This window comes from Mus musculus, chromosome 18, assembly GCF_000001635.26.
Source record: "Mus musculus strain C57BL/6J chromosome 18, GRCm38.p6 C57BL/6J".
Classification (NCBI taxonomy): Eukaryota; Metazoa; Chordata; class Mammalia; order Rodentia; family Muridae; genus Mus; species Mus musculus.
The window spans coordinates 20,652,427-20,674,720 of NC_000084.6; the positions used below are offsets into that span (position 1 = coordinate 20,652,427).

General features: G+C 43.0%; 1 protein-coding gene and 1 long non-coding RNA gene across 3 annotated transcripts in view; one reads left to right on the forward strand and one right to left on the reverse strand.

Moving 5' to 3' along the window:
* The window catches only part of Gm16090 (predicted gene 16090), a 67,297-nt gene extending 54,463 nt beyond the window's left edge, over positions 1 to 12,834 (reverse strand). The window contains exon 1 of the long non-coding RNA NR_155534.1: positions 12,017 to 12,834. This is a non-coding gene — a long non-coding RNA (predicted gene 16090). The remainder of the gene's footprint in view (positions 1 to 12,016) is intronic.
* On the forward strand, positions 11,783 to 21,900 carry Ttr (transthyretin). 2 transcript variants are annotated; one of them, XM_030250412.1, is made up of 5 exons: positions 11,783 to 11,879; positions 12,897 to 13,081; positions 14,030 to 14,160; positions 17,553 to 17,688; positions 21,205 to 21,459. In XM_030250412.1, exons 2-5 carry the CDS (start codon positions 13,013 to 13,015, stop codon positions 21,310 to 21,312), a joined length of 444 nt encoding a protein of 147 aa, XP_030106272.1. In that variant the 5' UTR covers positions 11,783 to 11,879; positions 12,897 to 13,012; the 3' UTR covers positions 21,313 to 21,459. The 2 variants fall into 2 exon arrangements, with proteins under 2 accessions (XP_030106272.1, NP_038725.1); NM_013697.5 differs by lacking the exon at positions 11,783 to 11,879 and having other exon boundaries at positions 12,824 to 13,081; positions 21,205 to 21,900.
* The last annotated feature ends 394 nt before the right edge of the window (positions 21,901 to 22,294 follow it).

Below are 22,294 nucleotides of genomic sequence, written 5' to 3' on the forward strand. Positions count from 1 at the left end.
ACTCATTGCTTGAACTCTGCCCAGAACATCCTTTCCTAGATGAACCTTCAAGGTATCCTCCATCAGGACCAAGAGAACATCTCGCTCTTGCTGAGCATCAGTGGACACCTGGAGTAGACACATAAGCGTGGCAAAGGGCTTTCCAGTGCTTGGCCCAGCATTCAAAGGAATCTGAAGGTGGTAATAACTCAGAAATGGATTAATGCTTTTCAGTAGCACAAGTGTCCATGCATAGACATGAATATTTGCACACAAACACATGTGTAATTTATAAAATACAAAACCATTTCAAGTCACCATTGACTTTATTGTATCAATGGGTGCACTGTGACAGTCTTCAGACACACCAGAAGAGGGTATCAGATCCCATTACAGATGGTTGTGAGCCACCATGTGATTGTTGGGAATTGAACTCAGAAGCTCTGAAGAGCAGTCAGTGCTCTCAACCGCTGAGCCATCTCTCCATACACCAACTTTAATCACTTGCCATATATTTATTTCTACTTGTTATTTGTGTGTGTTGGGGGAGGGGAAAGAAAATGTCATAGCACATGTGTGGAGATCAGAGGAAAACTTTCAAGAATCCATTCTCTGCTTCCACATGGAACTCAGAGATAGAAATCATGTCATCAGACTAGGGCAGCAAGCACTCTATGCACACACACACACACCACAGATACACAGACACATACACGGACTGCACAGACATACATACCACACACAAAGAGATACATGAATATACCACACAGAGACAGACAAACACACACAGCATATGCAACTCATGTGGAGGTCAGAGGTTAATAGCAAGTATCATTTTGCAGACTAGGTTTGTGTCAATTGGGTACAAGTGAGAATCATTTGGGAAAAGAGACTCTCAATTAAGAAATGCTTTCATAAGACTGGCCTGTAGGCAGATCTGGAGTACATTTTCTTAGTTACTGATTGATATGGTCAGGCCACCCCTGGGCAGGTGATCGGGCAGTGTGTAACAAAGCAGACTGAGCAAGCCATAAGGGGTGAGCCAGTAAGCATCTTCCTCCATGGCCTCTGCTTCAGCTCCTGGCTTCAGTGCCTGCCCTGACTTCCTTCAATGACAGACTGTGATATGAAAAAATAACAAACCCCTTCTGCCCCAAGTTGCCTTTTGGTCCTGGTGTTTTAACTCTAATAGAAACCCAAACTAAGACAATTCTTTCTTTACCTTACTTGTGAGAAAGAGGCTTTTGCTGAACCTGGGCTCATTGATTCTACCAGACCAGCTGGCCAGCAATCCCTAGGGAGCCTCTGTCTCTGCTCCCCAGCTTTTCAGTGGGTACTGGGGAGTTGACTCAGGTCTTCACACCTATGTGTGGCAAGCAACTTACTGAGTGAACCATTTCCCCTGACCCACAGAAAACTGTTGACACCAAAAAGCCATTTTACCCTATCAAAAGTGTTTGGAATCACTGAACCATATTTCAAACGCTGGCCTCCTCTCTGTGCATTTAATCAAATGGATGGCTGTTCCCCACACCCGGAGTCCAGCTCCCGATTTACAGACTCACCTAGTCTAACAAAATGTTTCTGAAGTCATCAAAGCTCAGTGCTTGAGTCAAAGTTTAAATGTTACTGATGCAACCACCAACCTCCGCAATCATCAGTAGGTGCAAACACACCCACTGGAGATGTGGTTTAATGACTTCTTTTTTGACTGAGAGCAAACAGAAAGACCCAGCTCCAGTTGTTCTTCCCAGGTACAAATTATTCTGAATTCTTCTTTTGTGTGGCTGGTGACTGGAGGAAAGTCATGTTTCACATTAATAGACAGCCCAAAACTCCTTTTTCTCTTGACCTAATTTGATACCTTTAGTCCCACAAATTATCTACTGTATAGGTGAGTCTTTATATATATATATATCATTCATATGTCATAAAAATTCCTTATTATTTCTATACACTTTAGAAACTTGAGCAGTAATTACTGGTCAAGTAAAAATAGGTGCAAACTCTAATGAGGTTACATAATTTACTTTGATAAGAATTGCAGTCAGAGCAGAAATAAAATAGATCTCAGGTGATGACTGATGTCCAAAAAATTTGAGACCTGGCACTAGGCTACCAGGGGTCTTCAACATTTTTTAATTAAGAAACCACTAAGAAACAACCAAAGGGAAAAAGGCTTAAGTGGAAATGGTGGTAGCTGTGCCAGGCTCCAGGTTTGCTTCTCCCTGACTAGGTTAACAGTTACAACTCACTTTGGACCATCATCTGGGCTGTGCTTCTCTATTTCTACCTTCAAGCAGAAACTGTTCTCAGCATTCTTTAAGAGAGGACTCTCATCTTATAGCCTGTGTAAGATCGCACAGATAAAGAGCTAGTACTGGACAAGCTTATAGTTAAACCAAGATTTTTCAAAGGTCCAAAGTCTGTTTTCTACCAGTGGACATTGCCTTTCAGGTAAGTGGGCAATCCTTTCAGGTAAGGCATTGTTTTGTTGCCTAGCAACCCTTCCTCCAGTCACGGTAGTATGGAACAGATACTATGGTCCTCACGTTAAAAAGTAGGGAGATGTTTTGAAGGCTTAAAAAGCATTGCTACCAAATATTCAAACTGTGCCCTTACACAAGAGTCCCAGATAAGTTTCTAGATCAATATTGCTCAACCATGTCTACAAGACAAATAAAATCCATCCAGGTATGTCCCAACAACTCATATAATCACCTTATTAAAATGTGCCATGTTGAGCAGGCAAGATGCTGCTTAGGCATCTTGCTTAGGCAAGATGATGGCTCAGAGGTTAAAGGGCAGTAGCTGCCATGCCCAGCCATTTGAGTTAGAGCCCCACGATGTTCATGGTGTGGGGAGAGAACAAAGGTATGCATGTTGTCCTGATCTCCATGCCCATGCCATGACACATGTGAACATACATAAATTCAATAAATAAATAGTTTAATATGTATAGTGGCATGTGTCTATAATCCCAGGACTCTGGAGGCAGAAGATCGGGAATTCAGTCATTCTTTGGTGTATGGTAATTTTGAGGCCTTTCTGGGCTACATGAGATTCTGTCTCAGAAAAAAAAAAAAAAATTGTGCCACTGGGCTGAGAAGAAGTTTTAATGAAAAAGCACTCATTGCTCCAACATGTGAACCAGAGTTCGGAAACCACATAAAAGTCAGACAGGTAGAGCAGAAGCCTGTAATCCCAGGACTTAGGAGGTGGGTACACGGAATCCCAAGGACAAGCTTGCTAGCAAAAATAGCCAAGACTGGCAAACTCCAGGTTCAGGGAGAGACTCTGCCTCAATAAACAAAGTGGGAAATAAAGTCACTTGACATCAAATGTGGCAGCCCACACATACACATGCAAATGCACATACACATGTGTACACCAAAAAAAAAAAAAAAAAAAACAAAGACCAAACAAACAAACCAAAAAACCTGGGTCAAGAATCAACACCTGGAGCTCCAGCTGCAGATGTAAGAGCCACTGTGTATTGCTCCAAGCACAGATGCATGCACTGTTCTTGAGGTCTCCAAATGGAAACTAAGGTAGTTAAGGACCCCTGGGGATGGCATGATGTAAAACAAGCAGTTTACCTATTCCAGGAGCTGGCTTCTACCCTCAGCCCTCTGCAGGAAGGAGGGGGTTAAAAGACTGCAAAGTTTTGGTCTGCAAAGCTATGACTGTGCCATACCTCCTAATGGCACCATGCCCTGGACCAACCATAGACAAACCATCTCACACACACACACCAAATAAACAGTACATTTTAAAAAGAAAGAAAGATTGGTATCTGTGTATGGCTACCACTCAGCCCAGCCTTTACAACGTGCCTCACTCACCCTCAAACACTGCCCTGCTAACACAATGGAAGCCAAAATCTTCAGCATTATTCACAGACATAGAGGATAACTTGACAACAATTTGACTTTCTTTCTTCTGATTCAGGGTCTCACATAACACAGGCTGACCTCACTCTCCACGTGACCTTGTCCAGTGCTAGGCCTGAGGCATCACCACTCAAGCAGGACATTGCTCATTAAGCACTTGCATCACATGTCCTGGTCTAGCCCCTGTGCAGTGGAATATGGAGATGCAACACCCAAGAGTAAGACCAACTCTCATGAATGGCATGGCTGCTTAGGAGAGACACGTGGAGTATTTCCAGATAGCCAACCTCTGTGTGGGAAAAATGTCAGGCAGACATTTTTCTCTTGATTGTCTCTTGATTGCTGGGGAAATGAATGTCTCCTTACTGTGAACATGCACTGGTGACCTCTGAATACTGGCATCCAGACCACATGCTCAGGACACTAAATGTGAACCCACAGCCTGGTTTCCACCAAGCTCTGTCTCCCGAGCTGCCATTTCCAGCTGCTGTCTAGACATGAGGACCTGGCGGAACAAATGTGCGACATCAGAATTTTCAAAACTAGATTCATTCTTAATGTTTTTCTAACTGTAAACTAGTGTCTTCACTATCTGACCACCCCTCACCCAAGCCAAATAAAATATCTAAGTCATCTTTCCTCTTCCTTCTCAATTTTTGGTCCTGATGTCACTAGACTCATTCTTTTAATTTATTTGCATCTTTAATTATGTATATGTGTGTATGTCTGAGTGGGGGGTGTTTGCATATAAATGATTGTGCACACAGAGGCCAGCAGAAGGCCTTGGATCACCCTGGAAGCTAGCGTTACATATAGCTGTGAGTGAGTGACCTGAAGATCAAACTTGGAACTTCTGCAAGACTAGTATATGCTCTTTTCTGCTGTGGCATCATCTCTCCCGCCCCGATTCACTTGTTTTTTTTTTTTTTAACCTCTGAGACAGTCTCTTCTCTGGTCTTTTCTCTCAGTGATTACTGCTTCTGATCTGAACACTTCAACAATGCTTGTTTCTTCTGACAATTACAGTGTGAGTAAAGATGATTAAGAAAGGTTATGAAGCCAATCTACCAGAGTTTAATTGAGTTTTGTTTTTATTACACTGTATTTTCTATGTGAGTGTGCACTAGCTACTGTGCATATATGGAGGTCAGAGAGCAACTATGTGAGTCTATACTCTATCATGTAGGTCTCAAGGATCAAACTCAGTTATCAAGCTTGGTGGCAGATGCCTGTACACAATGAGCCACCTACCTCACCAGCCTTTCAGTTAGTGTTTGAAGAACCATAGCAATAAACAAGGATAGAACACAATCAAGTCAGGATTCTGTCTGAATGTCAGGCAAAGGACATTGGCCTTGATTTGGCTGGCCACAGGGAAGTGAGAAAAAAGCTTTGTAAAGAAATGTAATGTAGTCAGAGGTATGCATTAAGAAGATTAATTTGGCAACAGCTTATAGGAAAAGATTATATGGAAAATAGATTAACAGTAAGGAGATCAGTTGTGGCATAATTGAAAAAGCCTGTGTGATTAGTAATGAAAACTGGAACTCAACTGACAGCTCTGGAAAGGGAAGTCAAGGAACAGGAGCAATATGTTGGAAACAAGAACCATTTTAGTTTTGAGACAAAGTCTCTATACTCAGCCCAAGCTTACTTTGAACTCTTGATCTTCCTGCATCTGCCTTGCATGTGCTGGGATTACAAGCATGTACTAACACACATAGCTTTTCACTATTTGTAGAAGTCTGGTGATGAATGAAAGAGACTTCCAGACTAACTCCTGAGGTTCTAAGTCCTCACTACCCAGAGCAATGATGAGTCCTTCTGAAGAGCGGTAGGCCAAGAGGAGTTTATGGAATGGGGAATTGCCAAGTTCCAACTTAGACAGGTTCAGTTTGAGGACCATCAAGGCGCCACCAGCACAAAGCAAGTGGTACAGCAAGGCAGAGCCAGGAGGAGCACACTGATTCACCTCGAGAACAACAGCCCTGGGAGGAAATGGTCAAGGTGAGAAACTGATAGAATACTTTGGAGTTAGTGACAAGAACTGGAAAGTAGACTGTGGTGAGCTCGAGGCAGAACAAGACAGACCAGCCTTTGATGGTGATGAGATCATAGGCAAAACCATAGAAAGACTGAGTGAGACATGTCACCCTGGAAAGGGAAATGGTGGCTACATTATAGGCACAGAGGAAGGGAAGATGTAGGAATGAGGGTGAAGATTTAATGAACAGCAGCAAATCATAGTGGGTCATTTCTTCTTTGTTAAAAAACTTCTGGAAACATACTAAGACACACCCAGGTGTGTGTTTCTATGGTGATTCTAAATTCATTTAAGTTGACAATGATCATTAAGCACTGCAGGTGGTAACCTGGAAAAAACAATGGACTATCTTCTAAATGGAGAACAAAGCTAAAGGAAAACACTAAGTAAATGTCTATAAAAGAAATCAAGGTTAATATGCAAGCCTTTAAGGACAGGTTGTAGGAGCAGGGAATAGTAAGCACAGCCTACCTGTAGACACACAAATTGTAACGCTGTACTGAGACTACAAAATGAGTAAACCAGTTATCTTAGGGCAGGATCAAGGCAATTTTGTCATTTTTTTCCCTTAGATAATCTTAGATATTGCCTCCTTTCATGGATATTCCATAATCAGATAGTAGAACAAATGGCCAGGATAGGGAAAGAACGGAGAAAAAAAATGCCAAGGAGAGAGTCACCCAAACACCTGACAGTGTGGCAGAAGCTAGAAGGCCAACACAGCCTAACCAGGAGGGTTGAAAGTTCTGACAAGGGAACCAGTAACTCTGAAGACTGCTCCAGAGAAATACCACTCCTGAGCAGTAGAGGAGGGGCTCAGCACACCGGTTTGAAGATGAAGTTTACAGACGGTGGCATTGCTGTTGTCTGGAATTCACTGGAAGGAACATGAGAGGGGTGGTCTGAGCACTAACAAGAGTAACTTAGTGGGAAGACCAGAGGTCAGAGATGAGGGGGCATGGCTGGCTAGCAGAGCAATCCTAGCAGGTCACTCTGTGTTAGTGTCCGGTCAGCTGGAAACTTCTGACTTGCTTTCCCATGTCTAACTGATAAGAGCTGGATCAACTGACACGTTGCATTTCACACCCATTTGTCCCATGCTACTTCTTTCAGGACACTCAAGGGCCCTTTTGTCAGGAAGGAATCAGATCCCAACAGGTACATCTAACTAAAGTTATACTCTGACCACACTCACATAATTGCTGGGATTACAAAAATGCCTCAGCAGCTAAGAGCAGGGCCTGCTCTTCCTAAGAATCTACGTGTGATTCCCAGCACCCACATGGAAGCTCACAACCATCTGTAACCACAGTTCCTGGGGATCTGACACCCTCCTCTGGCCTGTTCAGGCATAATGCATACATGATGTGCACTAACATACATGTAAGCAAAAATATCCACAAACATAATATCATAGAATAAAATTTAACTTAAAAAATTAAATATCTAATTGCTACCCTTTGAGTAACCAGCCTCAAGGGCAGCTTGATTCAATGTTTCGTGGCTTCCTGTGAAAGACACCCTAATCCTCCTTGGTTCTAAGATGAGCAATTACACTGACCTCTCCATTTTTCTCCGTACGCCCTGTCCTTCTGGCACTGACCCTTGATCAACATTGTCTGTTGGCATCTTCCTTCCTTTTACAGTCAAAGACTCACCACCAGCCCAGATTGCTACTATTGCCTTTACAAGAGTGAGGTTAACTGAAGGCAGAGTATCTGCAGATTCAGTCAAGCTCACCTTGCCTAGCAGGTATGGTCTGGATGAATTTACTAATTCTCTTAGGTAGAGCAATGTCCAAGGTTCACTGGGCAAGCTCAGGACTGGTTTAATCAGAAACCCAGAAACAAACTCACAAGCTCATAAACCATAAAGCACATATAGAAATTTCAAGATGATAATATTCCCTGAGGATTCCCCAAGCATATGAATCAGAAAGACCAGTGGACTCACTTCCTGCCATATTAGTGAGAAATCTTTCCTCCATGTTTTCTTGTTCCAGAGAAAGTCTTGGCCATGAAAGTAATTCTCAGATGGGTCCTGGGATGGCTGTGTTCCTTGTCCTCATCACCTCCAAGTGAGCAGGATTTCCCATGTGCCTTAGAGTATGTAATTGTTCTTATTATGTGTATAGAAACTTGAAGATGCACAGAATCTAAAAACCCCTTGTATCTACAACCCATCAGGTTCCAGACTCTAGAATGGCTCTGAGTTCTCCCTTTCTGCTTGCTCTACTACTACTCTACTGCCTTCCCCTCCTCTAAGTCTTTCTTTAACCTTCTAAAAATGATATTGCTTGGCCCCAGAGAAACAGCATAGTTGGTTTAGTGCTGCCATATAAACCCAAAGACCTGAGTCCAATCCCCAGCACCCGGGTAAAAAGTGTGGCAATTGTGGGAAGTATTTGTAACTCCAGAGCTGGAGAGAAGGTTCAGTAGCCAGCTGACTCAGCCTAATTAGTGAGTTCCGGATCCCAGTGAGAGACTGTGTTTAAAACAAAGTTAATGGAGAGTGAGGGACAACATCCGAGGTTAACCTCTGGCCACCACTTAAGCAAAAGCACACATCTAAGATGACAAGAAATGGGGGAGGGACTCTAATGCTTTTGTCAGTGTCTGCTCAGTTGCTAATCCTAGATTTTGAGTTTTCCTCCATTCCATGTCCTACGGGACTTGCACCATTAATTTTCTCCTCACTGTCAACAGCTGGGGACTCACACACTTCTCCTTTTGAATAAGAGCAGAATCACATACACACTTTCTTTTTATACACATAGATATGTTATCTTTCACAGTAAAAGTAAAATCTTCTCTCTTTGTGAACCCAAAGCCACTTGTGTCCATGAATTCTTGCCCATTCACTTGCTTCCAGTTTAAAGAACACATGTTTTCCCTAAGAGTCAAATTATAGGCAACCTGAAGGTTGCACATTGACATGCCCCAAAGTATTTCTTTTTAATTAATTGAGTTTACAATATCTTCTTATCAGTCATACCTCCCATGTCAGAAGAGAACAGCAATGGCCAAAATCAAAACCTGAGTCCATTGTGGTAGATTATGGCCACAGACCAATGCAAGTAATTCTAAGGAAGATGTGAGTGTAGATAAAGATCTTTAATTCTAGCTGACACTGTTGACCCAAGCCCAGTGCAGTCTCTTTGGAAACTGGGCTAAGCTAAGAAATAGCCAACGACGTGTATAGATTGGAAAGATATCTGATCTCGACCATCTCTCCATTGGGCTGCACCATGCTCCTTTGAACCCTTCGCAGACTGTAGCCAGGTCTAAGTGCCAAGTGCTTTCAAACCTGTTGAGCCACACTAGCTACCTGAAAACTGCAAAGGGTAACAAAGAGAAACCAAAGGAAACCCGTACACTTGACAAGAAGGCCTGGAACCTTCCCTCTAACCACATAAAATTTAGAAGGATAATCCTTGGAGGATTCTAGAAGCCAGAATTCTTGCCACATTGAATGTCTATGTATAAAGTCATTGAAATATGTGTGAACAGAATAACCAATGGCAACCCAGACTAGACCAAGTCAATCATTTGAACTGCAGACAATGGACAAATGAAAGCCGGGCATGGTGGCACATGCCTTTAATCCCAGCACTCAGGAAGCAGAGGCAGGTGGATTTCTGAGTTTGAGGCCAGCCTGGTCTACAGAGTGAGTTCCAGGACAGCCAGGGCTACACAGAGGAACCCTGTCTCGAAAAATCATTTAAAAAAAAATAGACAAATGAAGACCCACGTGAAAGAGAGACAGAGTAGGTTCAAGCTAGCAGAACAACGGAGGCCAATGCTCTTGGTGATGTTGTCCCCATTATAGTATATGGCAGCATGCATGATATGAATCAGGGGACATCCTTATGTAAGGGTGTTCTCAATTGTTACTTCCAGCAATGATCAATCATGAGACTGAAACTGAAAAGTGATGCCCTAGATAATGTTACTCTTCAGTTAGAAAACAGAGGAAGGAAGAGAAGAAAGTGCCCTTTTCATCATGTGTTCAACACCCGGGAAGAAAGACACACTGGACAAGACAGGTTCAAGCACGTCCAGTACAAAACAAAAACAAAAAACAACAACAACAAAAAAGAAAACATGTATATTCAACAATGAAGTAAGCAATCTTAGCCAGGCTCTCCTTTCTAGAGAACATTCTCACAGAACACTCAAAACCCTCTTGCTCCAATCCCTTGATTATCAGAAGACCATCTGACTGTTAATTAAATCAGCATTATGGTTTTAAAATGAGTCTTTATGATTTGCTTAGCATTAATCAAACCTCCAGGTCTTATCCACCTCAAGGGGAGCTAACAAAATTGAATTCTTTGACCTGCAAAGATTCAGAGCCCCAAACACTGCTATTTCTCTTCTCCTAACTCCCTTACCAGGAGGCTTAGTGCAAGCATTTGGCCCACCTAGTCCCCTTCCTGCTAATCAGCTTACTGCACTAGCATTAGCGAGCATTCCAGGGCCTACAAACTGCTGGCTAGGTGTTTGTTTGGACCTTCAGAAAACAAATGAAGAGATTGTTTAGGAGATGAAAAGATGTATTGAACGAGGTTGTACATTTTAAGGGAGAAGGCCGAGAAGACTCTCTAATCAAGAGCCAGCCAGGGTTGTTCATTAACTACCATAAATTTGGTAGTAGGGAGAGAGATGTGGTCAGTAACTCAATCTCTCATTCACCTAAATGAAACATGTAAGCTATGGCACCGCAGCCAGGATGTGAAGAAAACCAGTAAAGGGCTAAGCAAAGACACCTCCTTCTAACTTAAACACTACCTCCAACACCCTTATGTTCTCTAGGTAGTTGCTGTTAGTATTACCCCAGAACAGGCAATGTCTTCAGCAGAAGCCCCACAAAGGCGGTGAATTTTGACACAAGTCCATCCCTCATCATGGATTCCTGTAACCATCCTCTGAGAAGAGTTTTTACAATTTCAACTCAATATGTGAAACCACACCTTCCTTTCTTTAGAAAAGTATGATTGATTATCCATGGGACCTATTCACAGCACAAAGTGACTCAAAGGCAAAAAGCACTTGGGCTTCTCTGGGGGGCAACTGCCCTTTATCTCACACCCATGTCTTGGACAACAAATGTTTTCTTACTCTGTCTGTTTTTTCTGTCCTGCTCTGTCACATAAAATCCTGCCCGACCTTTGACTCAAACTCCAGACAGTCTACCTGCTGATCGCCCGGCCCCTGTTCAAACATGTCCTAATACTCTGTCTCTGCAAGGGTCATCAGTAGTTTTCCATCTTACTCAACATCCTCCCAGTGCTTCAAAGCACCTCACTTTATCTTCACATCCTTGTCTCTTTCTAATTAAAGTTTAAAAAGTTGGTTTCTAAGGCTGATGGAGGTCTAAAAAACAAGCAAATCAAAGACCTGAGGGTGTTCTAATTTACTTGGTAGTTGGTCAGAACTACCAGTATGTTATGGTCAGAGATAAATTAGGGATACTATACTTAGATCAAAATTTATAAAAAGACAGAGTAGAGAGGATCTCTGTGAGTTCAAGGTTAGCCTGGTCTTCGTGCAGCGAGCTCCAGGCTAGCCAAAGGTACAAAATGAGATTCTGTCCCTAAACAGCAAACCAAAAACTAAATAAAATTGATAAATGAGCATAGTTCATTATGATGAATGCTCTTTACTTGTGTTAGACACAGGGTTGGGTGAGGCATCACAGTGATAACAGTTACAGATGCACTTAGGGTATGACACTGCCTGCAGAGCACATTTGTCAAGGAAGACTAAAGCCTTCTGGCCATGTCCTCAGGGTTTACATGACCTTATCTGAAATGTGTCTCCAGTTCAATTATCTGGAATGTGTGTCTGCTTCAGTGCCTCACATTGGTAGAGAAACATTGACCAGTGGGAGGAAGCCAGACAACAAAGTCCTGGGAAGAGAGGATTCCAGGTCCTGTGTCTGACGAGGAATCTCTCAAAGAGGTGGGCATGCTTATTTAGCAAAAGAAAATATGCTGTCAGAAGACCAGTAATCATAACAAATTTATAAAGAGGCTGCGCTTTGTCATGGATCGAGAATATGGGATGTACATTAAAAACACACAGACAATCAGACGTACCAGTAGTCATGTAATCTGGCTTCAGAGTGGGAGAGAAGTCAGGAAACCGAGATGTCCCAACATGGGACCCCATAGATTATTTTCATGTGAATGTAAGGCAACTGCTGTCATCTTCCAGTTTCTCAAGACAAGCCAAAGTCCAGGTTTTAATGCAACGTGGTTCAATTTGCAATTTTTGCAGATATTTCAAAATCCTAGAGAAATGGTAGAGCCTGTGGTCAGGTGGCAGTCCAGCTTTGCCAGTTTACGAGATCCTGGGAGGCAATTCTTAGTTTCAATGGATTGTGGAGTTCAGTAGTGTGGAGTTGACATGTGTGGGTGAGAGATTTTACTGGATAGTGATTCCTGTATGAAGAGGGCTTTCCATCACATTCTGAGCAATGGAAAGTAATGATGTCAACCTTGGTTGACAATGCACAAGAGATTCTGGAGAAAGCATCTCCTTCTTAGGCACAGATATTGAATGGAATCATCTGACATTTGTATTTTCCAGTTTATAAAATGCCTTTATATCTTGTCACATTTAAAGTTCTTAGAAAATCTCCTTCAAAGAGAAATGCGATATTTCTGATTTACAAATGTGTGGTCTGATATCTGAGATAGGAAATCATTTCCAGAAGCAAGCAGGACATTGAGTAGCAGATCTGGGATTGGGTGTGTCAGAGCCTCCAACACTGTCAGACTCAAAGGTGCAGGACAATAAGTAGTCTTACTCTGGCTGTATCTTCTCATTGTTGCTTTTGGACGGTTGCCCTCTTTCCCAAAGGTGTCTGTCTGCACATTTCGTAGAGCGAGTGTTCCGATACTCTAATCTCCCTAGGCAAGGTTCATATTTGTGTAGGTTACTTATTCTCCTTTTGTTGACTAAGTCAATAATCAGAATCAGCAGGTTTGGAGTCAGCTTGGCAGGGATCAGCAGCCTGGGTTGGAAGGAGGGGGTATAAAAGCCCCTTCACCAGGAGAAGCCGTCACACAGATCCACAAGCTCCTGACAGGATGGCTTCCCTTCGACTCTTCCTCCTTTGCCTCGCTGGACTGGTATTTGTGTCTGAAGCTGGCCCCGCGGTGAGTGATCCTGTGAGCGATCCAGACATGGCAGTTAGACCTTAGATAAAGAAGAAGTGCCTTCTTCCAGATGTGAGAACTAGAGTACTCAGACTCTATATTTACCATTAGACTCCAAAGAGAAGAGCTGGAGTGCCTCTGGCTCTTCCTTCTATTGCTTTAGCGCATTGGGTCTGTAGTGCTCAGTCTCTGGTGTCCTTAGATAATAAAGATATGAGATTAACATAGAAATAAAGATATAAAAGGGCTGGATGTATAGTTTAGTGGTCCAGTGTATGCCTAGTATGTGAAAAGCCTTCTGTTCAACCTCTAGCAATAGAAAAACAAGATATATTCTCGGTGGGGCTGTTAATATTGAATTCTCATAAAATCTTTAATATATTTAGTATGCCTATTATGTTGTTATATTTTAGTTCTTTAGCTAATCAAAATGCATTATTGATCTTTCTTTGTCTTTTTTTGGCCAACACTCTATTCCAGTCTTTGAAAAAGTCCTTTAAAAGAGTTAATCAGTATAATTAAATGAGTCAGGAAGTATGTGAGGGTTATTTTACAACCAGAGGGAATTACTATAGCAACAGCTGATTAGAATGATCTCAAGAAAAAGCCCATTCTGTCTTTTTGCACCATGCACCTTTCAGTGGCTCCATTCAGATGGAGAGGCAAACAGAGCAATGGCTCTCAGAGGGCCTATTTTCCCTTTGAACATTCATTATCCATATCCCTGGTGCACAGCAGTGCATCTGGGGGCAGAAACTGTTCTTGCTTTGGAAACAATGCTGTCTATGTCATACTGGATAAAGAAGCTCATTAATTGTCAACACTTATGTTATCATAATGGGATCAGCATGTACTTTTGGTTTTGTTCCAGAGTCTATCACCGGAAAGAACAAGCCGGTTTACTCTGACCCATTTCACTGACATTTCTCTTGTCTCCTCTGTGCCCAGGGTGCTGGAGAATCCAAATGTCCTCTGATGGTCAAAGTCCTGGATGCTGTCCGAGGCAGCCCTGCTGTAGACGTGGCTGTAAAAGTGTTCAAAAAGACCTCTGAGGGATCCTGGGAGCCCTTTGCCTCTGGGTAAGCTTGTAGAAAGCCCACCATGGGACCGGTTCCAGGTTCCCATTTGCTCTTATTCGTGTTAGATTCAGACACACACAACTTACCAGCTAGAGGGCTCAGAGAGAGGGCTCAGGGGCGAAGGGCACGTATTGCTCTTGTAAGAGACACAGGTTTAATTCCTAGCACCAGAATGGCAGCTCATAACCATCTGAAACTCACAGTCTTAGGAGATCTGGGTATCTGACATTCTCTTCTACCCACCATGTGTGTGGTGCACAAATTCACATGCAGGCATCAAATCTTATAAACAACAACAAAAAACCAACAAACCTGGTAGCAAAAGAAGATTAGAAGGTTAAACATATGAGCCGAGAGCTTTTGTTTTGTTTTGTTTTGTTTTGTTTTGTTTACATTTCAAATGTTATCCCCTTTCTCGGTCCCCCTCCCCAAACCCTCTACCCCATTCTCTCCTCCCCTTCTTCTATGAGGGTGTTCCCCACCAACCCACTCCCACCTTCCTGCTCTCGAATTCCCCTATACTGGGACATCAAGCCTTCACAGAATCAAGGGCCTCTCCTCCCATTGATGCCCGACAATGTCATCCTCTGCTACCTATGTGGCTGGAGCCATGGGTCCCTTCATGTATCCTCCTTGGTTGGTGGTTTAGTCTCTGGGAGGTCTGGGGGATCTGGTTGATTGATATTATTGTTCTTCCTATGAGATTGCAAACCCCTTCAGCTCCTTCGGTCCTTTAACTCCTCCACTGGGGACCCCGAGCTCAGTCCAATGGTTGGCTGTGAGCATCCACCAGCAGAGGCCTTTTTTTTTTTTTTTAACAAAGCTGCTTTATTATGTTGCTTAGAGCATGACCAGGAACCAGAGCACAGTCCAAGACTGAAGGGAGGAAAAGGGGGGGAGTCAATAACCCCACTGTTTCATAGTGGTTTGCAACCCTTTTATATCACAGCCCACTTTAGGCAAATAATGAAAATTATAGTCTCCAGGGACAGAGAAGATGGTGCAGGAAGTGAAGTGCCTGCTCAGAAAATGGGGGCTTGAATGTGAGTTCCCAGACTCTGTGTAAGATGCCCAGCATCGAAGTGCATGCTTATAACACCAGCCTGGAGGTAGAAGCTTAGAAACAGGGGTACCCTGAAGTTGCTTGTTCACCAGTGTCCCTGAATGGGTAGGTGCATGTTTGGTGAGAGACCCTGTCTCAAAAATCAAGGTGTAGGATAATTGAAAATACCTAGCTTTGAGCTTAGATCATGCAAATGTGTACACACACTCACACACACCACACACACAAAAAAATGCAGAGACAGAGAGATACAGAGAGACAGAGAGATACAGAGACAGAGACAGAGAGAAAAGGAGAAAGTAAAAAACAAATAATTTAAAGACCCATGGCCACAAAGAGGCTCAAAGACAAGCACGTATAAAACCATACACATGTAATTTTAGGAGTTTTCAGATTCCCTGGTACCCGTGGGTGATGCACAAGCTTTGAATCCCAGTCTTAAAATCTTACGAAGAACGTGTTCGTGTGTGCTAATTTATTGATGAGAGGAAAGGAATTGACAAAGTGCCCTTCCGGAGCTTCCTGCATTACCCAGACTCAGGGTTTTTTTAAATGTACACTCAGAACAGAGTAGCTCTGTGCAAGGGTAGCAACCACGAAGCTTAATAAGAAACATATCGTGAGAGATCTGCAAGGCAAATCTAGGGGCTGACCAATCTCACAGTCACCCACTAGCATGTCAACACAACTTCCCACCTGTGCTAGCCACTTAGCAATTTTGTGTTGTTCTGTTTTGTTTTTGTTTTTAACAAAGCAATTTCAAAGAGATTTCTAATTCATCTAAACAAACAAACCAAAAGGAAAACAGCAAAGACGCCCTGAGCACTTAGCAGAGCAGCTATGCAGTTATGACTCCTGGGTGGAGACTTTATATCAGGCTTCAACTGAATACCTAGAACCTACTAGTGCTCTTCATCAATCCTTGGGAAGGTCATTTTCTTTTGGTGCTGTTTTGAGTTTCTATTTGTTAATGTCTTCATAATTATACACGTGTTGAGCACAGCATGCAAAGTGATTAGGGGAATCTAGTTGGAGTGGAATGGATACCCAAATATTCAGACTTTCTTGTGACTCTTCTTTCTTGTACCCACATCAAAAAAAAAAAAAATGGAGATGAGACATGGTCAGAGTCACTAAAACCAGCTGCTACTTTTAATTACGTGGGGAGCAGTTTCTAACATTGCCATTATTGAACTGATGCTGCCTGGGTGGAAATGGAAATCACTTAGTATTTCTTGTTGGCAAAGAATTACTGAATGGATTAAATTTCCAAAGGGAGAAGTCAGTTACAAGTCTTTTCTTTGTTTATTAGGCTTTCTGCTATGATAAATTACACTACTTCCAGAAGTTACCCTTAGGCCATGGGACACTGGACTATCACTCTGCTGTCACAAGAGATTACAGAGTTAGTCAAGGCAGCTTGTGACACCTTCAGGGACTGTCATAAACTTCCAGCAAGTCATTAATCCTGAATGCAATACTGTGTGTGTGTGTCTATGTGTGTTTGTATGTCTGTGTGTGTCTTATGTCTGTGTCTCTGTGTGTGTGTGTGTTTGTGTGTGTGTGTGTATGTATGCCTGTGTGTGTCTTATGTCTGTGTTTGTGTGTCTGTGTGTGTCTTATGTCTGTGTTTGTATGTCTGTGTGTGTCTGTGTGTGTCTTATGTCTGTGTCTCTGTGTGTGTGTGTGTGTATGTATGTATGTATGTATGTATGTGTATGTGTTTGCATCTCTCTGTGTGTCTGCGCTTATATATTTGTGTATGTGTTTATGTGTTCGCCTTTGTGCGTTGTTGGGGATTGAATCCAGGGGAATACAAATGTTAAGAAAGAACGTTACCACTAAGCTTCACCTGTAGGCCTTAAAGCTTTTCTTTCTTTTAAAAATTGTAATTAATTCATTTTCAGTCAGGATCTCCACACCTCGTCCCTGCTGCTCTAGAACTCACTATTTAAACACAATCGCCCTCAAACCTGCAGCAACCCTCCCGCCTCTACCCTGCGAGCACTAGAATAATAACAGGTGACCCCACACGCCTAGATTAAGACCTTTAAGGTAAACATTTTACTATATTTTAGTCTCATAAGACAAGATGCTACAATAAAGCTGTACATAAAGTTCCCTCGAATTTCTTGCTATTTTAACTCAAACATAAGGATTTCCTCCTTTTTGATTCAGGTAACAGAAAAAATACACAGGTACATACATGTACACACATGAACACACACGCATCACAACCACATATGCGCACGCTTGTGTGATCTATCATTTACCATGCCACTGAACTCTTCTTTCCCCATAAATTCCTCTGGACTTGTGTGCCCTCCAGGAAGACCGCGGAGTCTGGAGAGCTGCACGGGCTCACCACAGATGAGAAGTTTGTAGAAGGAGTGTACAGAGTAGAACTGGACACCAAATCGTACTGGAAGACACTTGGCATTTCCCCGTTCCATGAATTCGCGGATGTAAGTGGACACACCAAGTTGTTTGGATTTTGTTTTTAGTCTCAGGAAATTCCCTTCGCTCTTGCTGTACGATGGGCATGAGTGGAAAGTAGATTCCACAGCCAGAATCCACAGTGCTGGGAAAGCAAGCCTTCTGAATTTTTCTAAAACTCATTTAGCAACATGGCCTGAACCTGTTCACACTGCTTATGGTCAGCTAACTATATTTATGTAAATATTCATTTCTCTGTTGAGGAAATGTTAGTATTTGCTTTTGAGGCAACCTCCAGATACCATGGAGGGCATGTCATAGTCAAAGAGAGGGCTCCCTATGGTATTTCTCTAAATTCTGGCATTTCCTTTATTCCAAAGCACATCTAGTGTCCCCAGAAGTTTGGGTAGACAATTCTTGGCAACACAGAGAATTACAACATGTTCAAAACCCAACAGCTTAATATCTAAATCATCAAGCAAACATCACATGGCAAAGGGATTTCTGAATCAAAACTGTTTCATCCTTATGATCAACCTATGGAGGTCTAGCCTCGACTTACACCCATTTTACCAATAAGCTAAGAGAAGCTAAGTTCCTCATCAAGGACACAAGGCTAGCATGTGTGAGCAAGTGACAGAGTTGCCCTCTATGTTGGTTAGTGTGCCTTAGCCAGTGTCTCAGTAAGAAATGGAGCTAAATCAAAACCCAAGGCCAACAGCCAAAGGCACATGAGTAACCTTTGCTTGGCACTGGGCTCAGTTTCCCTGGCTCCTCTCAGTCCTCAGTTCACAGAGGCAGCTGTCATGCAAATAGAATCCAAGCTTGTTGGTCAGACCTGGAGATAACAAATTCCATCAAAAATAGCTCCTCATGTGACCTAGTTTGCTGTCTGTTGCTATGATACACACCATGACCGAAAAGCAACCCTGGGGAGAGAAGGGTTTATTTCATCTTACAGCTTACAGTTCACCATGGAGGAAAGCCAGGTGGGAACCTGGAAGTGGAAATTGAAGCAGAGACCAGAAAGGAATGCTGTTTACTGGCTGGCTTAGCTCCTTTTCTTATACAGCTTAGGTCTATGTGCCCAGGGGATGGTACTGCCGAGCATAGGCTGAGCCCGCCTACATCAACCATTAGTCAAAAAAAGGTCCATAGACTTGCCTACAGGCCAATCTCATGGAGGCAATACCCCAGTGGAGGGTCCCTCTTCGCAGGTTACTCTAGTTTGTGTCAAGTTGACAAAACCTAACCACAAAGCACAAACAGGGTCTGCCCTTGTGGCTTAGCCATGGATGACACTCTCAGATGATGGTGTTACCAGACAAACCAGAGGGGCTCACCAAGAGTCTGCCACCTACCAAGGTAGTACTCTACTCCTCACTGGGCACCAACACCCATATTAGCTGGGCCAGTACAGGACCCTTGCTGTTTCCTGCATGAATTGTCCATAGACCCTGGGTCTCAGCCTGCCGGGAGTACCTGTAAGTAGTCGCCTCAAACACATTATTCCTGTTGGAAGACTTGTCTGATTCTCTTTTAGAACTCAATCAACAAACGTTTTTATTTTGTTTTGGCTTTTTGGAGACAAGATCTCTCATAGGCCAGCCTGACTTGAATGTAGCTGAGGATGACCTGTGCTGCTAATCTTCTCGCCTCTTCCTCCCAAGTGGTAGGATAATAGGCATAAGACACCACAGCAGTTTTACTCCATACCAGGGCTCTGAACCCAGACTTTAAACACTCTATCAACTGATTCACATTCCCACCCCATCATTCAACAAACATTTGAAAAATAAAACCCTTCTGCCTTGAGCACTCTGCTAAATACAGCCTTTGAGTGCGGAGTATTTCCTCACAACCAGGGTCCAAGATGACCCCATCATACATACCACGGAAAATTAGGAGATGTTTTTAGGTCTCTTTGCTTGGGGTAATTTTTATGTGTGTGTGTACACAGCCCTGTGCGTGTGTGTGTGTGTGTGTGTGTGTGTGTACAGGCACACACGTGTATGCATGTAGAGGCTACATAAAAACCTTAGGTGTCATTCTCAGGCACTCTGTTCACCCCTTCACACAGCCCGAACACACAAAATTTGAGGCATTAGCCTGGAGCTCACCAGTTAGGCTAGACTGACTTGCCAGCAGACCCCAGGCTGTCTCCATCTCCCCAGCTCTGGGATTACAAACTCTATCATACCAGACATTTTTATACATATTCTGAGCATAAAATTCATGTCTTCAGGCTAACAAGTCAAGAGCTTAAATGACTGAGCTCTCTTACGTGGTGGATTTTTTTTAAAACTACATAATATCTTTTTTTTTTTTTTCACTTCTGGGGAAGAAACAAATGAGCCTGAGTGACAATGCGACAGAAAAGAAATTTTGAGGAGTGTGTGTGTCTGTGTGTGTGGTGGCACATGCCTCTCATCTAATGCTAGAGGCTACAGTAGAATGCTCCTGAATTAGTGGCCAGCCAAGGCCAAGGGCTAGGGTTGTAACTCAGTGGCAGAGGGCTTGCCTAGCATTCGCAGGATTTGATCCATAGCGCTATAAATAATAATAAATAAATACAACAGTCTAAGATGATTCTCCCTTTCATTTATCTGGATGTTATTTTTGTGTTAGTTTTACTCTGTCATCCAATCATTGTTTGCCCTATATTTGGACATTTAAAAAAAATCTTTATTCCAAGTGTGTTCAAAGCTGTATCCAAAACCTGTCCACCAAATGAGTCCAATGACATACATCTTCTATATTACCATCTGTTCCAGATTTGGCTGACTCCCGGCACCTGGGCTGTTGCTGCACCCATGTCTCAGATAGTCTAGTGATTTGAGAAGTGACTAGTAATTGCAAAATCCAGACTTTGTCCAGAAACTTCTATGAGCTCCAAAACTTTCATTTACATTTCTGCCAGCCACAAACCGCTTGTGTTGTGGAGAGAACCCTGTGATGTCTTCCCACAGCATCTCAGCCTTGTTTCTTCCCTTAAAATATTCATCTTTTCACATTAGAACATGCAAAGGGACAGTGGGAGCGAAACCCCTGGACTGGGACGCACGAAGCCTTCCTTTCTGGTCAGGCTCTCACTGTAGAAACTTAGGCCGGTTTCAGCATGCAGTCTGCTGGAGAATGGCTCCTGCCAACATTCCAGGTCTGGAAGTTTGTAGTGGAGTTGTTGATAACCACTGTTCGCCACAGGTCTTTTGTTTGTGGGTGTCAGTGTTTCTACTCTCCTGACTTTTATCTGAACCCAAGAAAGGGAACAATAGCCTTCAAGCTCTCTGTGACTCTGATCTGACCAGGGCCACCCACACTGCAGAAGGAAACTTGCAAAGAGAGACCTGCAATTCTCTAAGAGCTCCACACAGCTCCAAAGACTTAGGCAGCATATTTTAATCTAATTATTCGTCCCCCAACCCCACCCCAGAGGACAGTTAGACAATAAAAGGAAGATTACCAGCTTAGCATCCTGTGAACACTTTGTCTGCAGCTCCTACCTCTGGGCTCTGTTAGAACTAGCTGTCTCTCCTCTCTCCTAGGTGGTTTTCACAGCCAACGACTCTGGCCATCGCCACTACACCATCGCAGCCCTGCTCAGCCCATACTCCTACAGCACCACGGCTGTCGTCAGCAACCCCCAGAATTGAGAGACTCAGCCCAGGAGGACCAGGATCTTGCCAAAGCAGTAGCATCCCATTTGTACCAAAACAGTGTTCTTGCTCTATAAACCGTGTTAGCAGCTCAGGAAGATGCCGTGAAGCATTCTTATTAAACCACCTGCTATTTCATTCAAACTGTGTTTCTTTTTTATTTCCTCATTTTTCTCCCCTGCTCCTAAAACCCAAAATCTTCTAAAGAATTCTAGAAGGTATGCGATCAAACTTTTTAAAGAAAGAAAATACTTTTTGACTCATGGTTTAAAGGCATCCTTTCCATCTTGGGGAGGTCATGGGTGCTCCTGGCAACTTGCTTGAGGAAGATAGGTCAGAAAGCAGAGTGGACCAACCGTTCAATGTTTTACAAGCAAAACATACACTAAGCATGGTCTGTAGCTATTAAAAGCACACAATCTGAAGGGCTGTAGATGCACAGTAGTGTTTTCCCAGAGCATGTTCAAAAGCCCTGGGTTCAATCACAATACTGAAAAGTAGGCCAAAAAACATTCTGAAAATGAAATATTTGGGTTTTTTTTTATAACCTTTAGTGACTAAATAAAGACAAATCTAAGAGACTAACTGTGGCTGCTTATATCATGTTAATTTGGGTCCCCAAAATTGTTTGTATGAACATCCACACTGGTAAATAAAGTTGTGGCACCCAATGGCTGGGCAGGGTAGATGGAGGCAGGACTTTTAGATTCCTGGGGGAGGGAGAAAGAAGGAGGAATCACCATGCCTAGAGAAGGAGAGGAGAAACACCATGCCTGGAAAGGTGCGGGACAGAGAACATAGCCACCATGTAGGAGCAGGAGGATAGCAGCCAAAGAGGGCTGTACGTCTGGGTCTGGGGTGGCCAAGAGAGAATGTAGGAGTTAGTAAAGTAATAACTCGGGAATATCGGAGGGAGGTGGATTAGCCACATGGAGGTTAGGAAGTGGCCCAGCCATTGAGCTGATTAAAGCATATCAAA

Bases quoted from the DNA above. Each gene is read 5' to 3' on its own strand.
- Ttr (XM_030250412.1), top strand. From the start codon at position 13,013: ATGGCTTCCCTTCGACTCTTCCTCCTTTGCCTCGCTGGACTGGTATTT. The intron at 13,082-14,029 runs GTGAGTGATCCT...CTCTGTGCCCAG, and splicing joins TGTCTGAAGCTGGCCCCGCG to GGTGCTGGAGAATCCAAATG. The intron at 17,689-21,204 runs GTAAGTGGACAC...CCTCTCTCCTAG, and splicing joins CGTTCCATGAATTCGCGGAT to GTGGTTTTCACAGCCAACGA.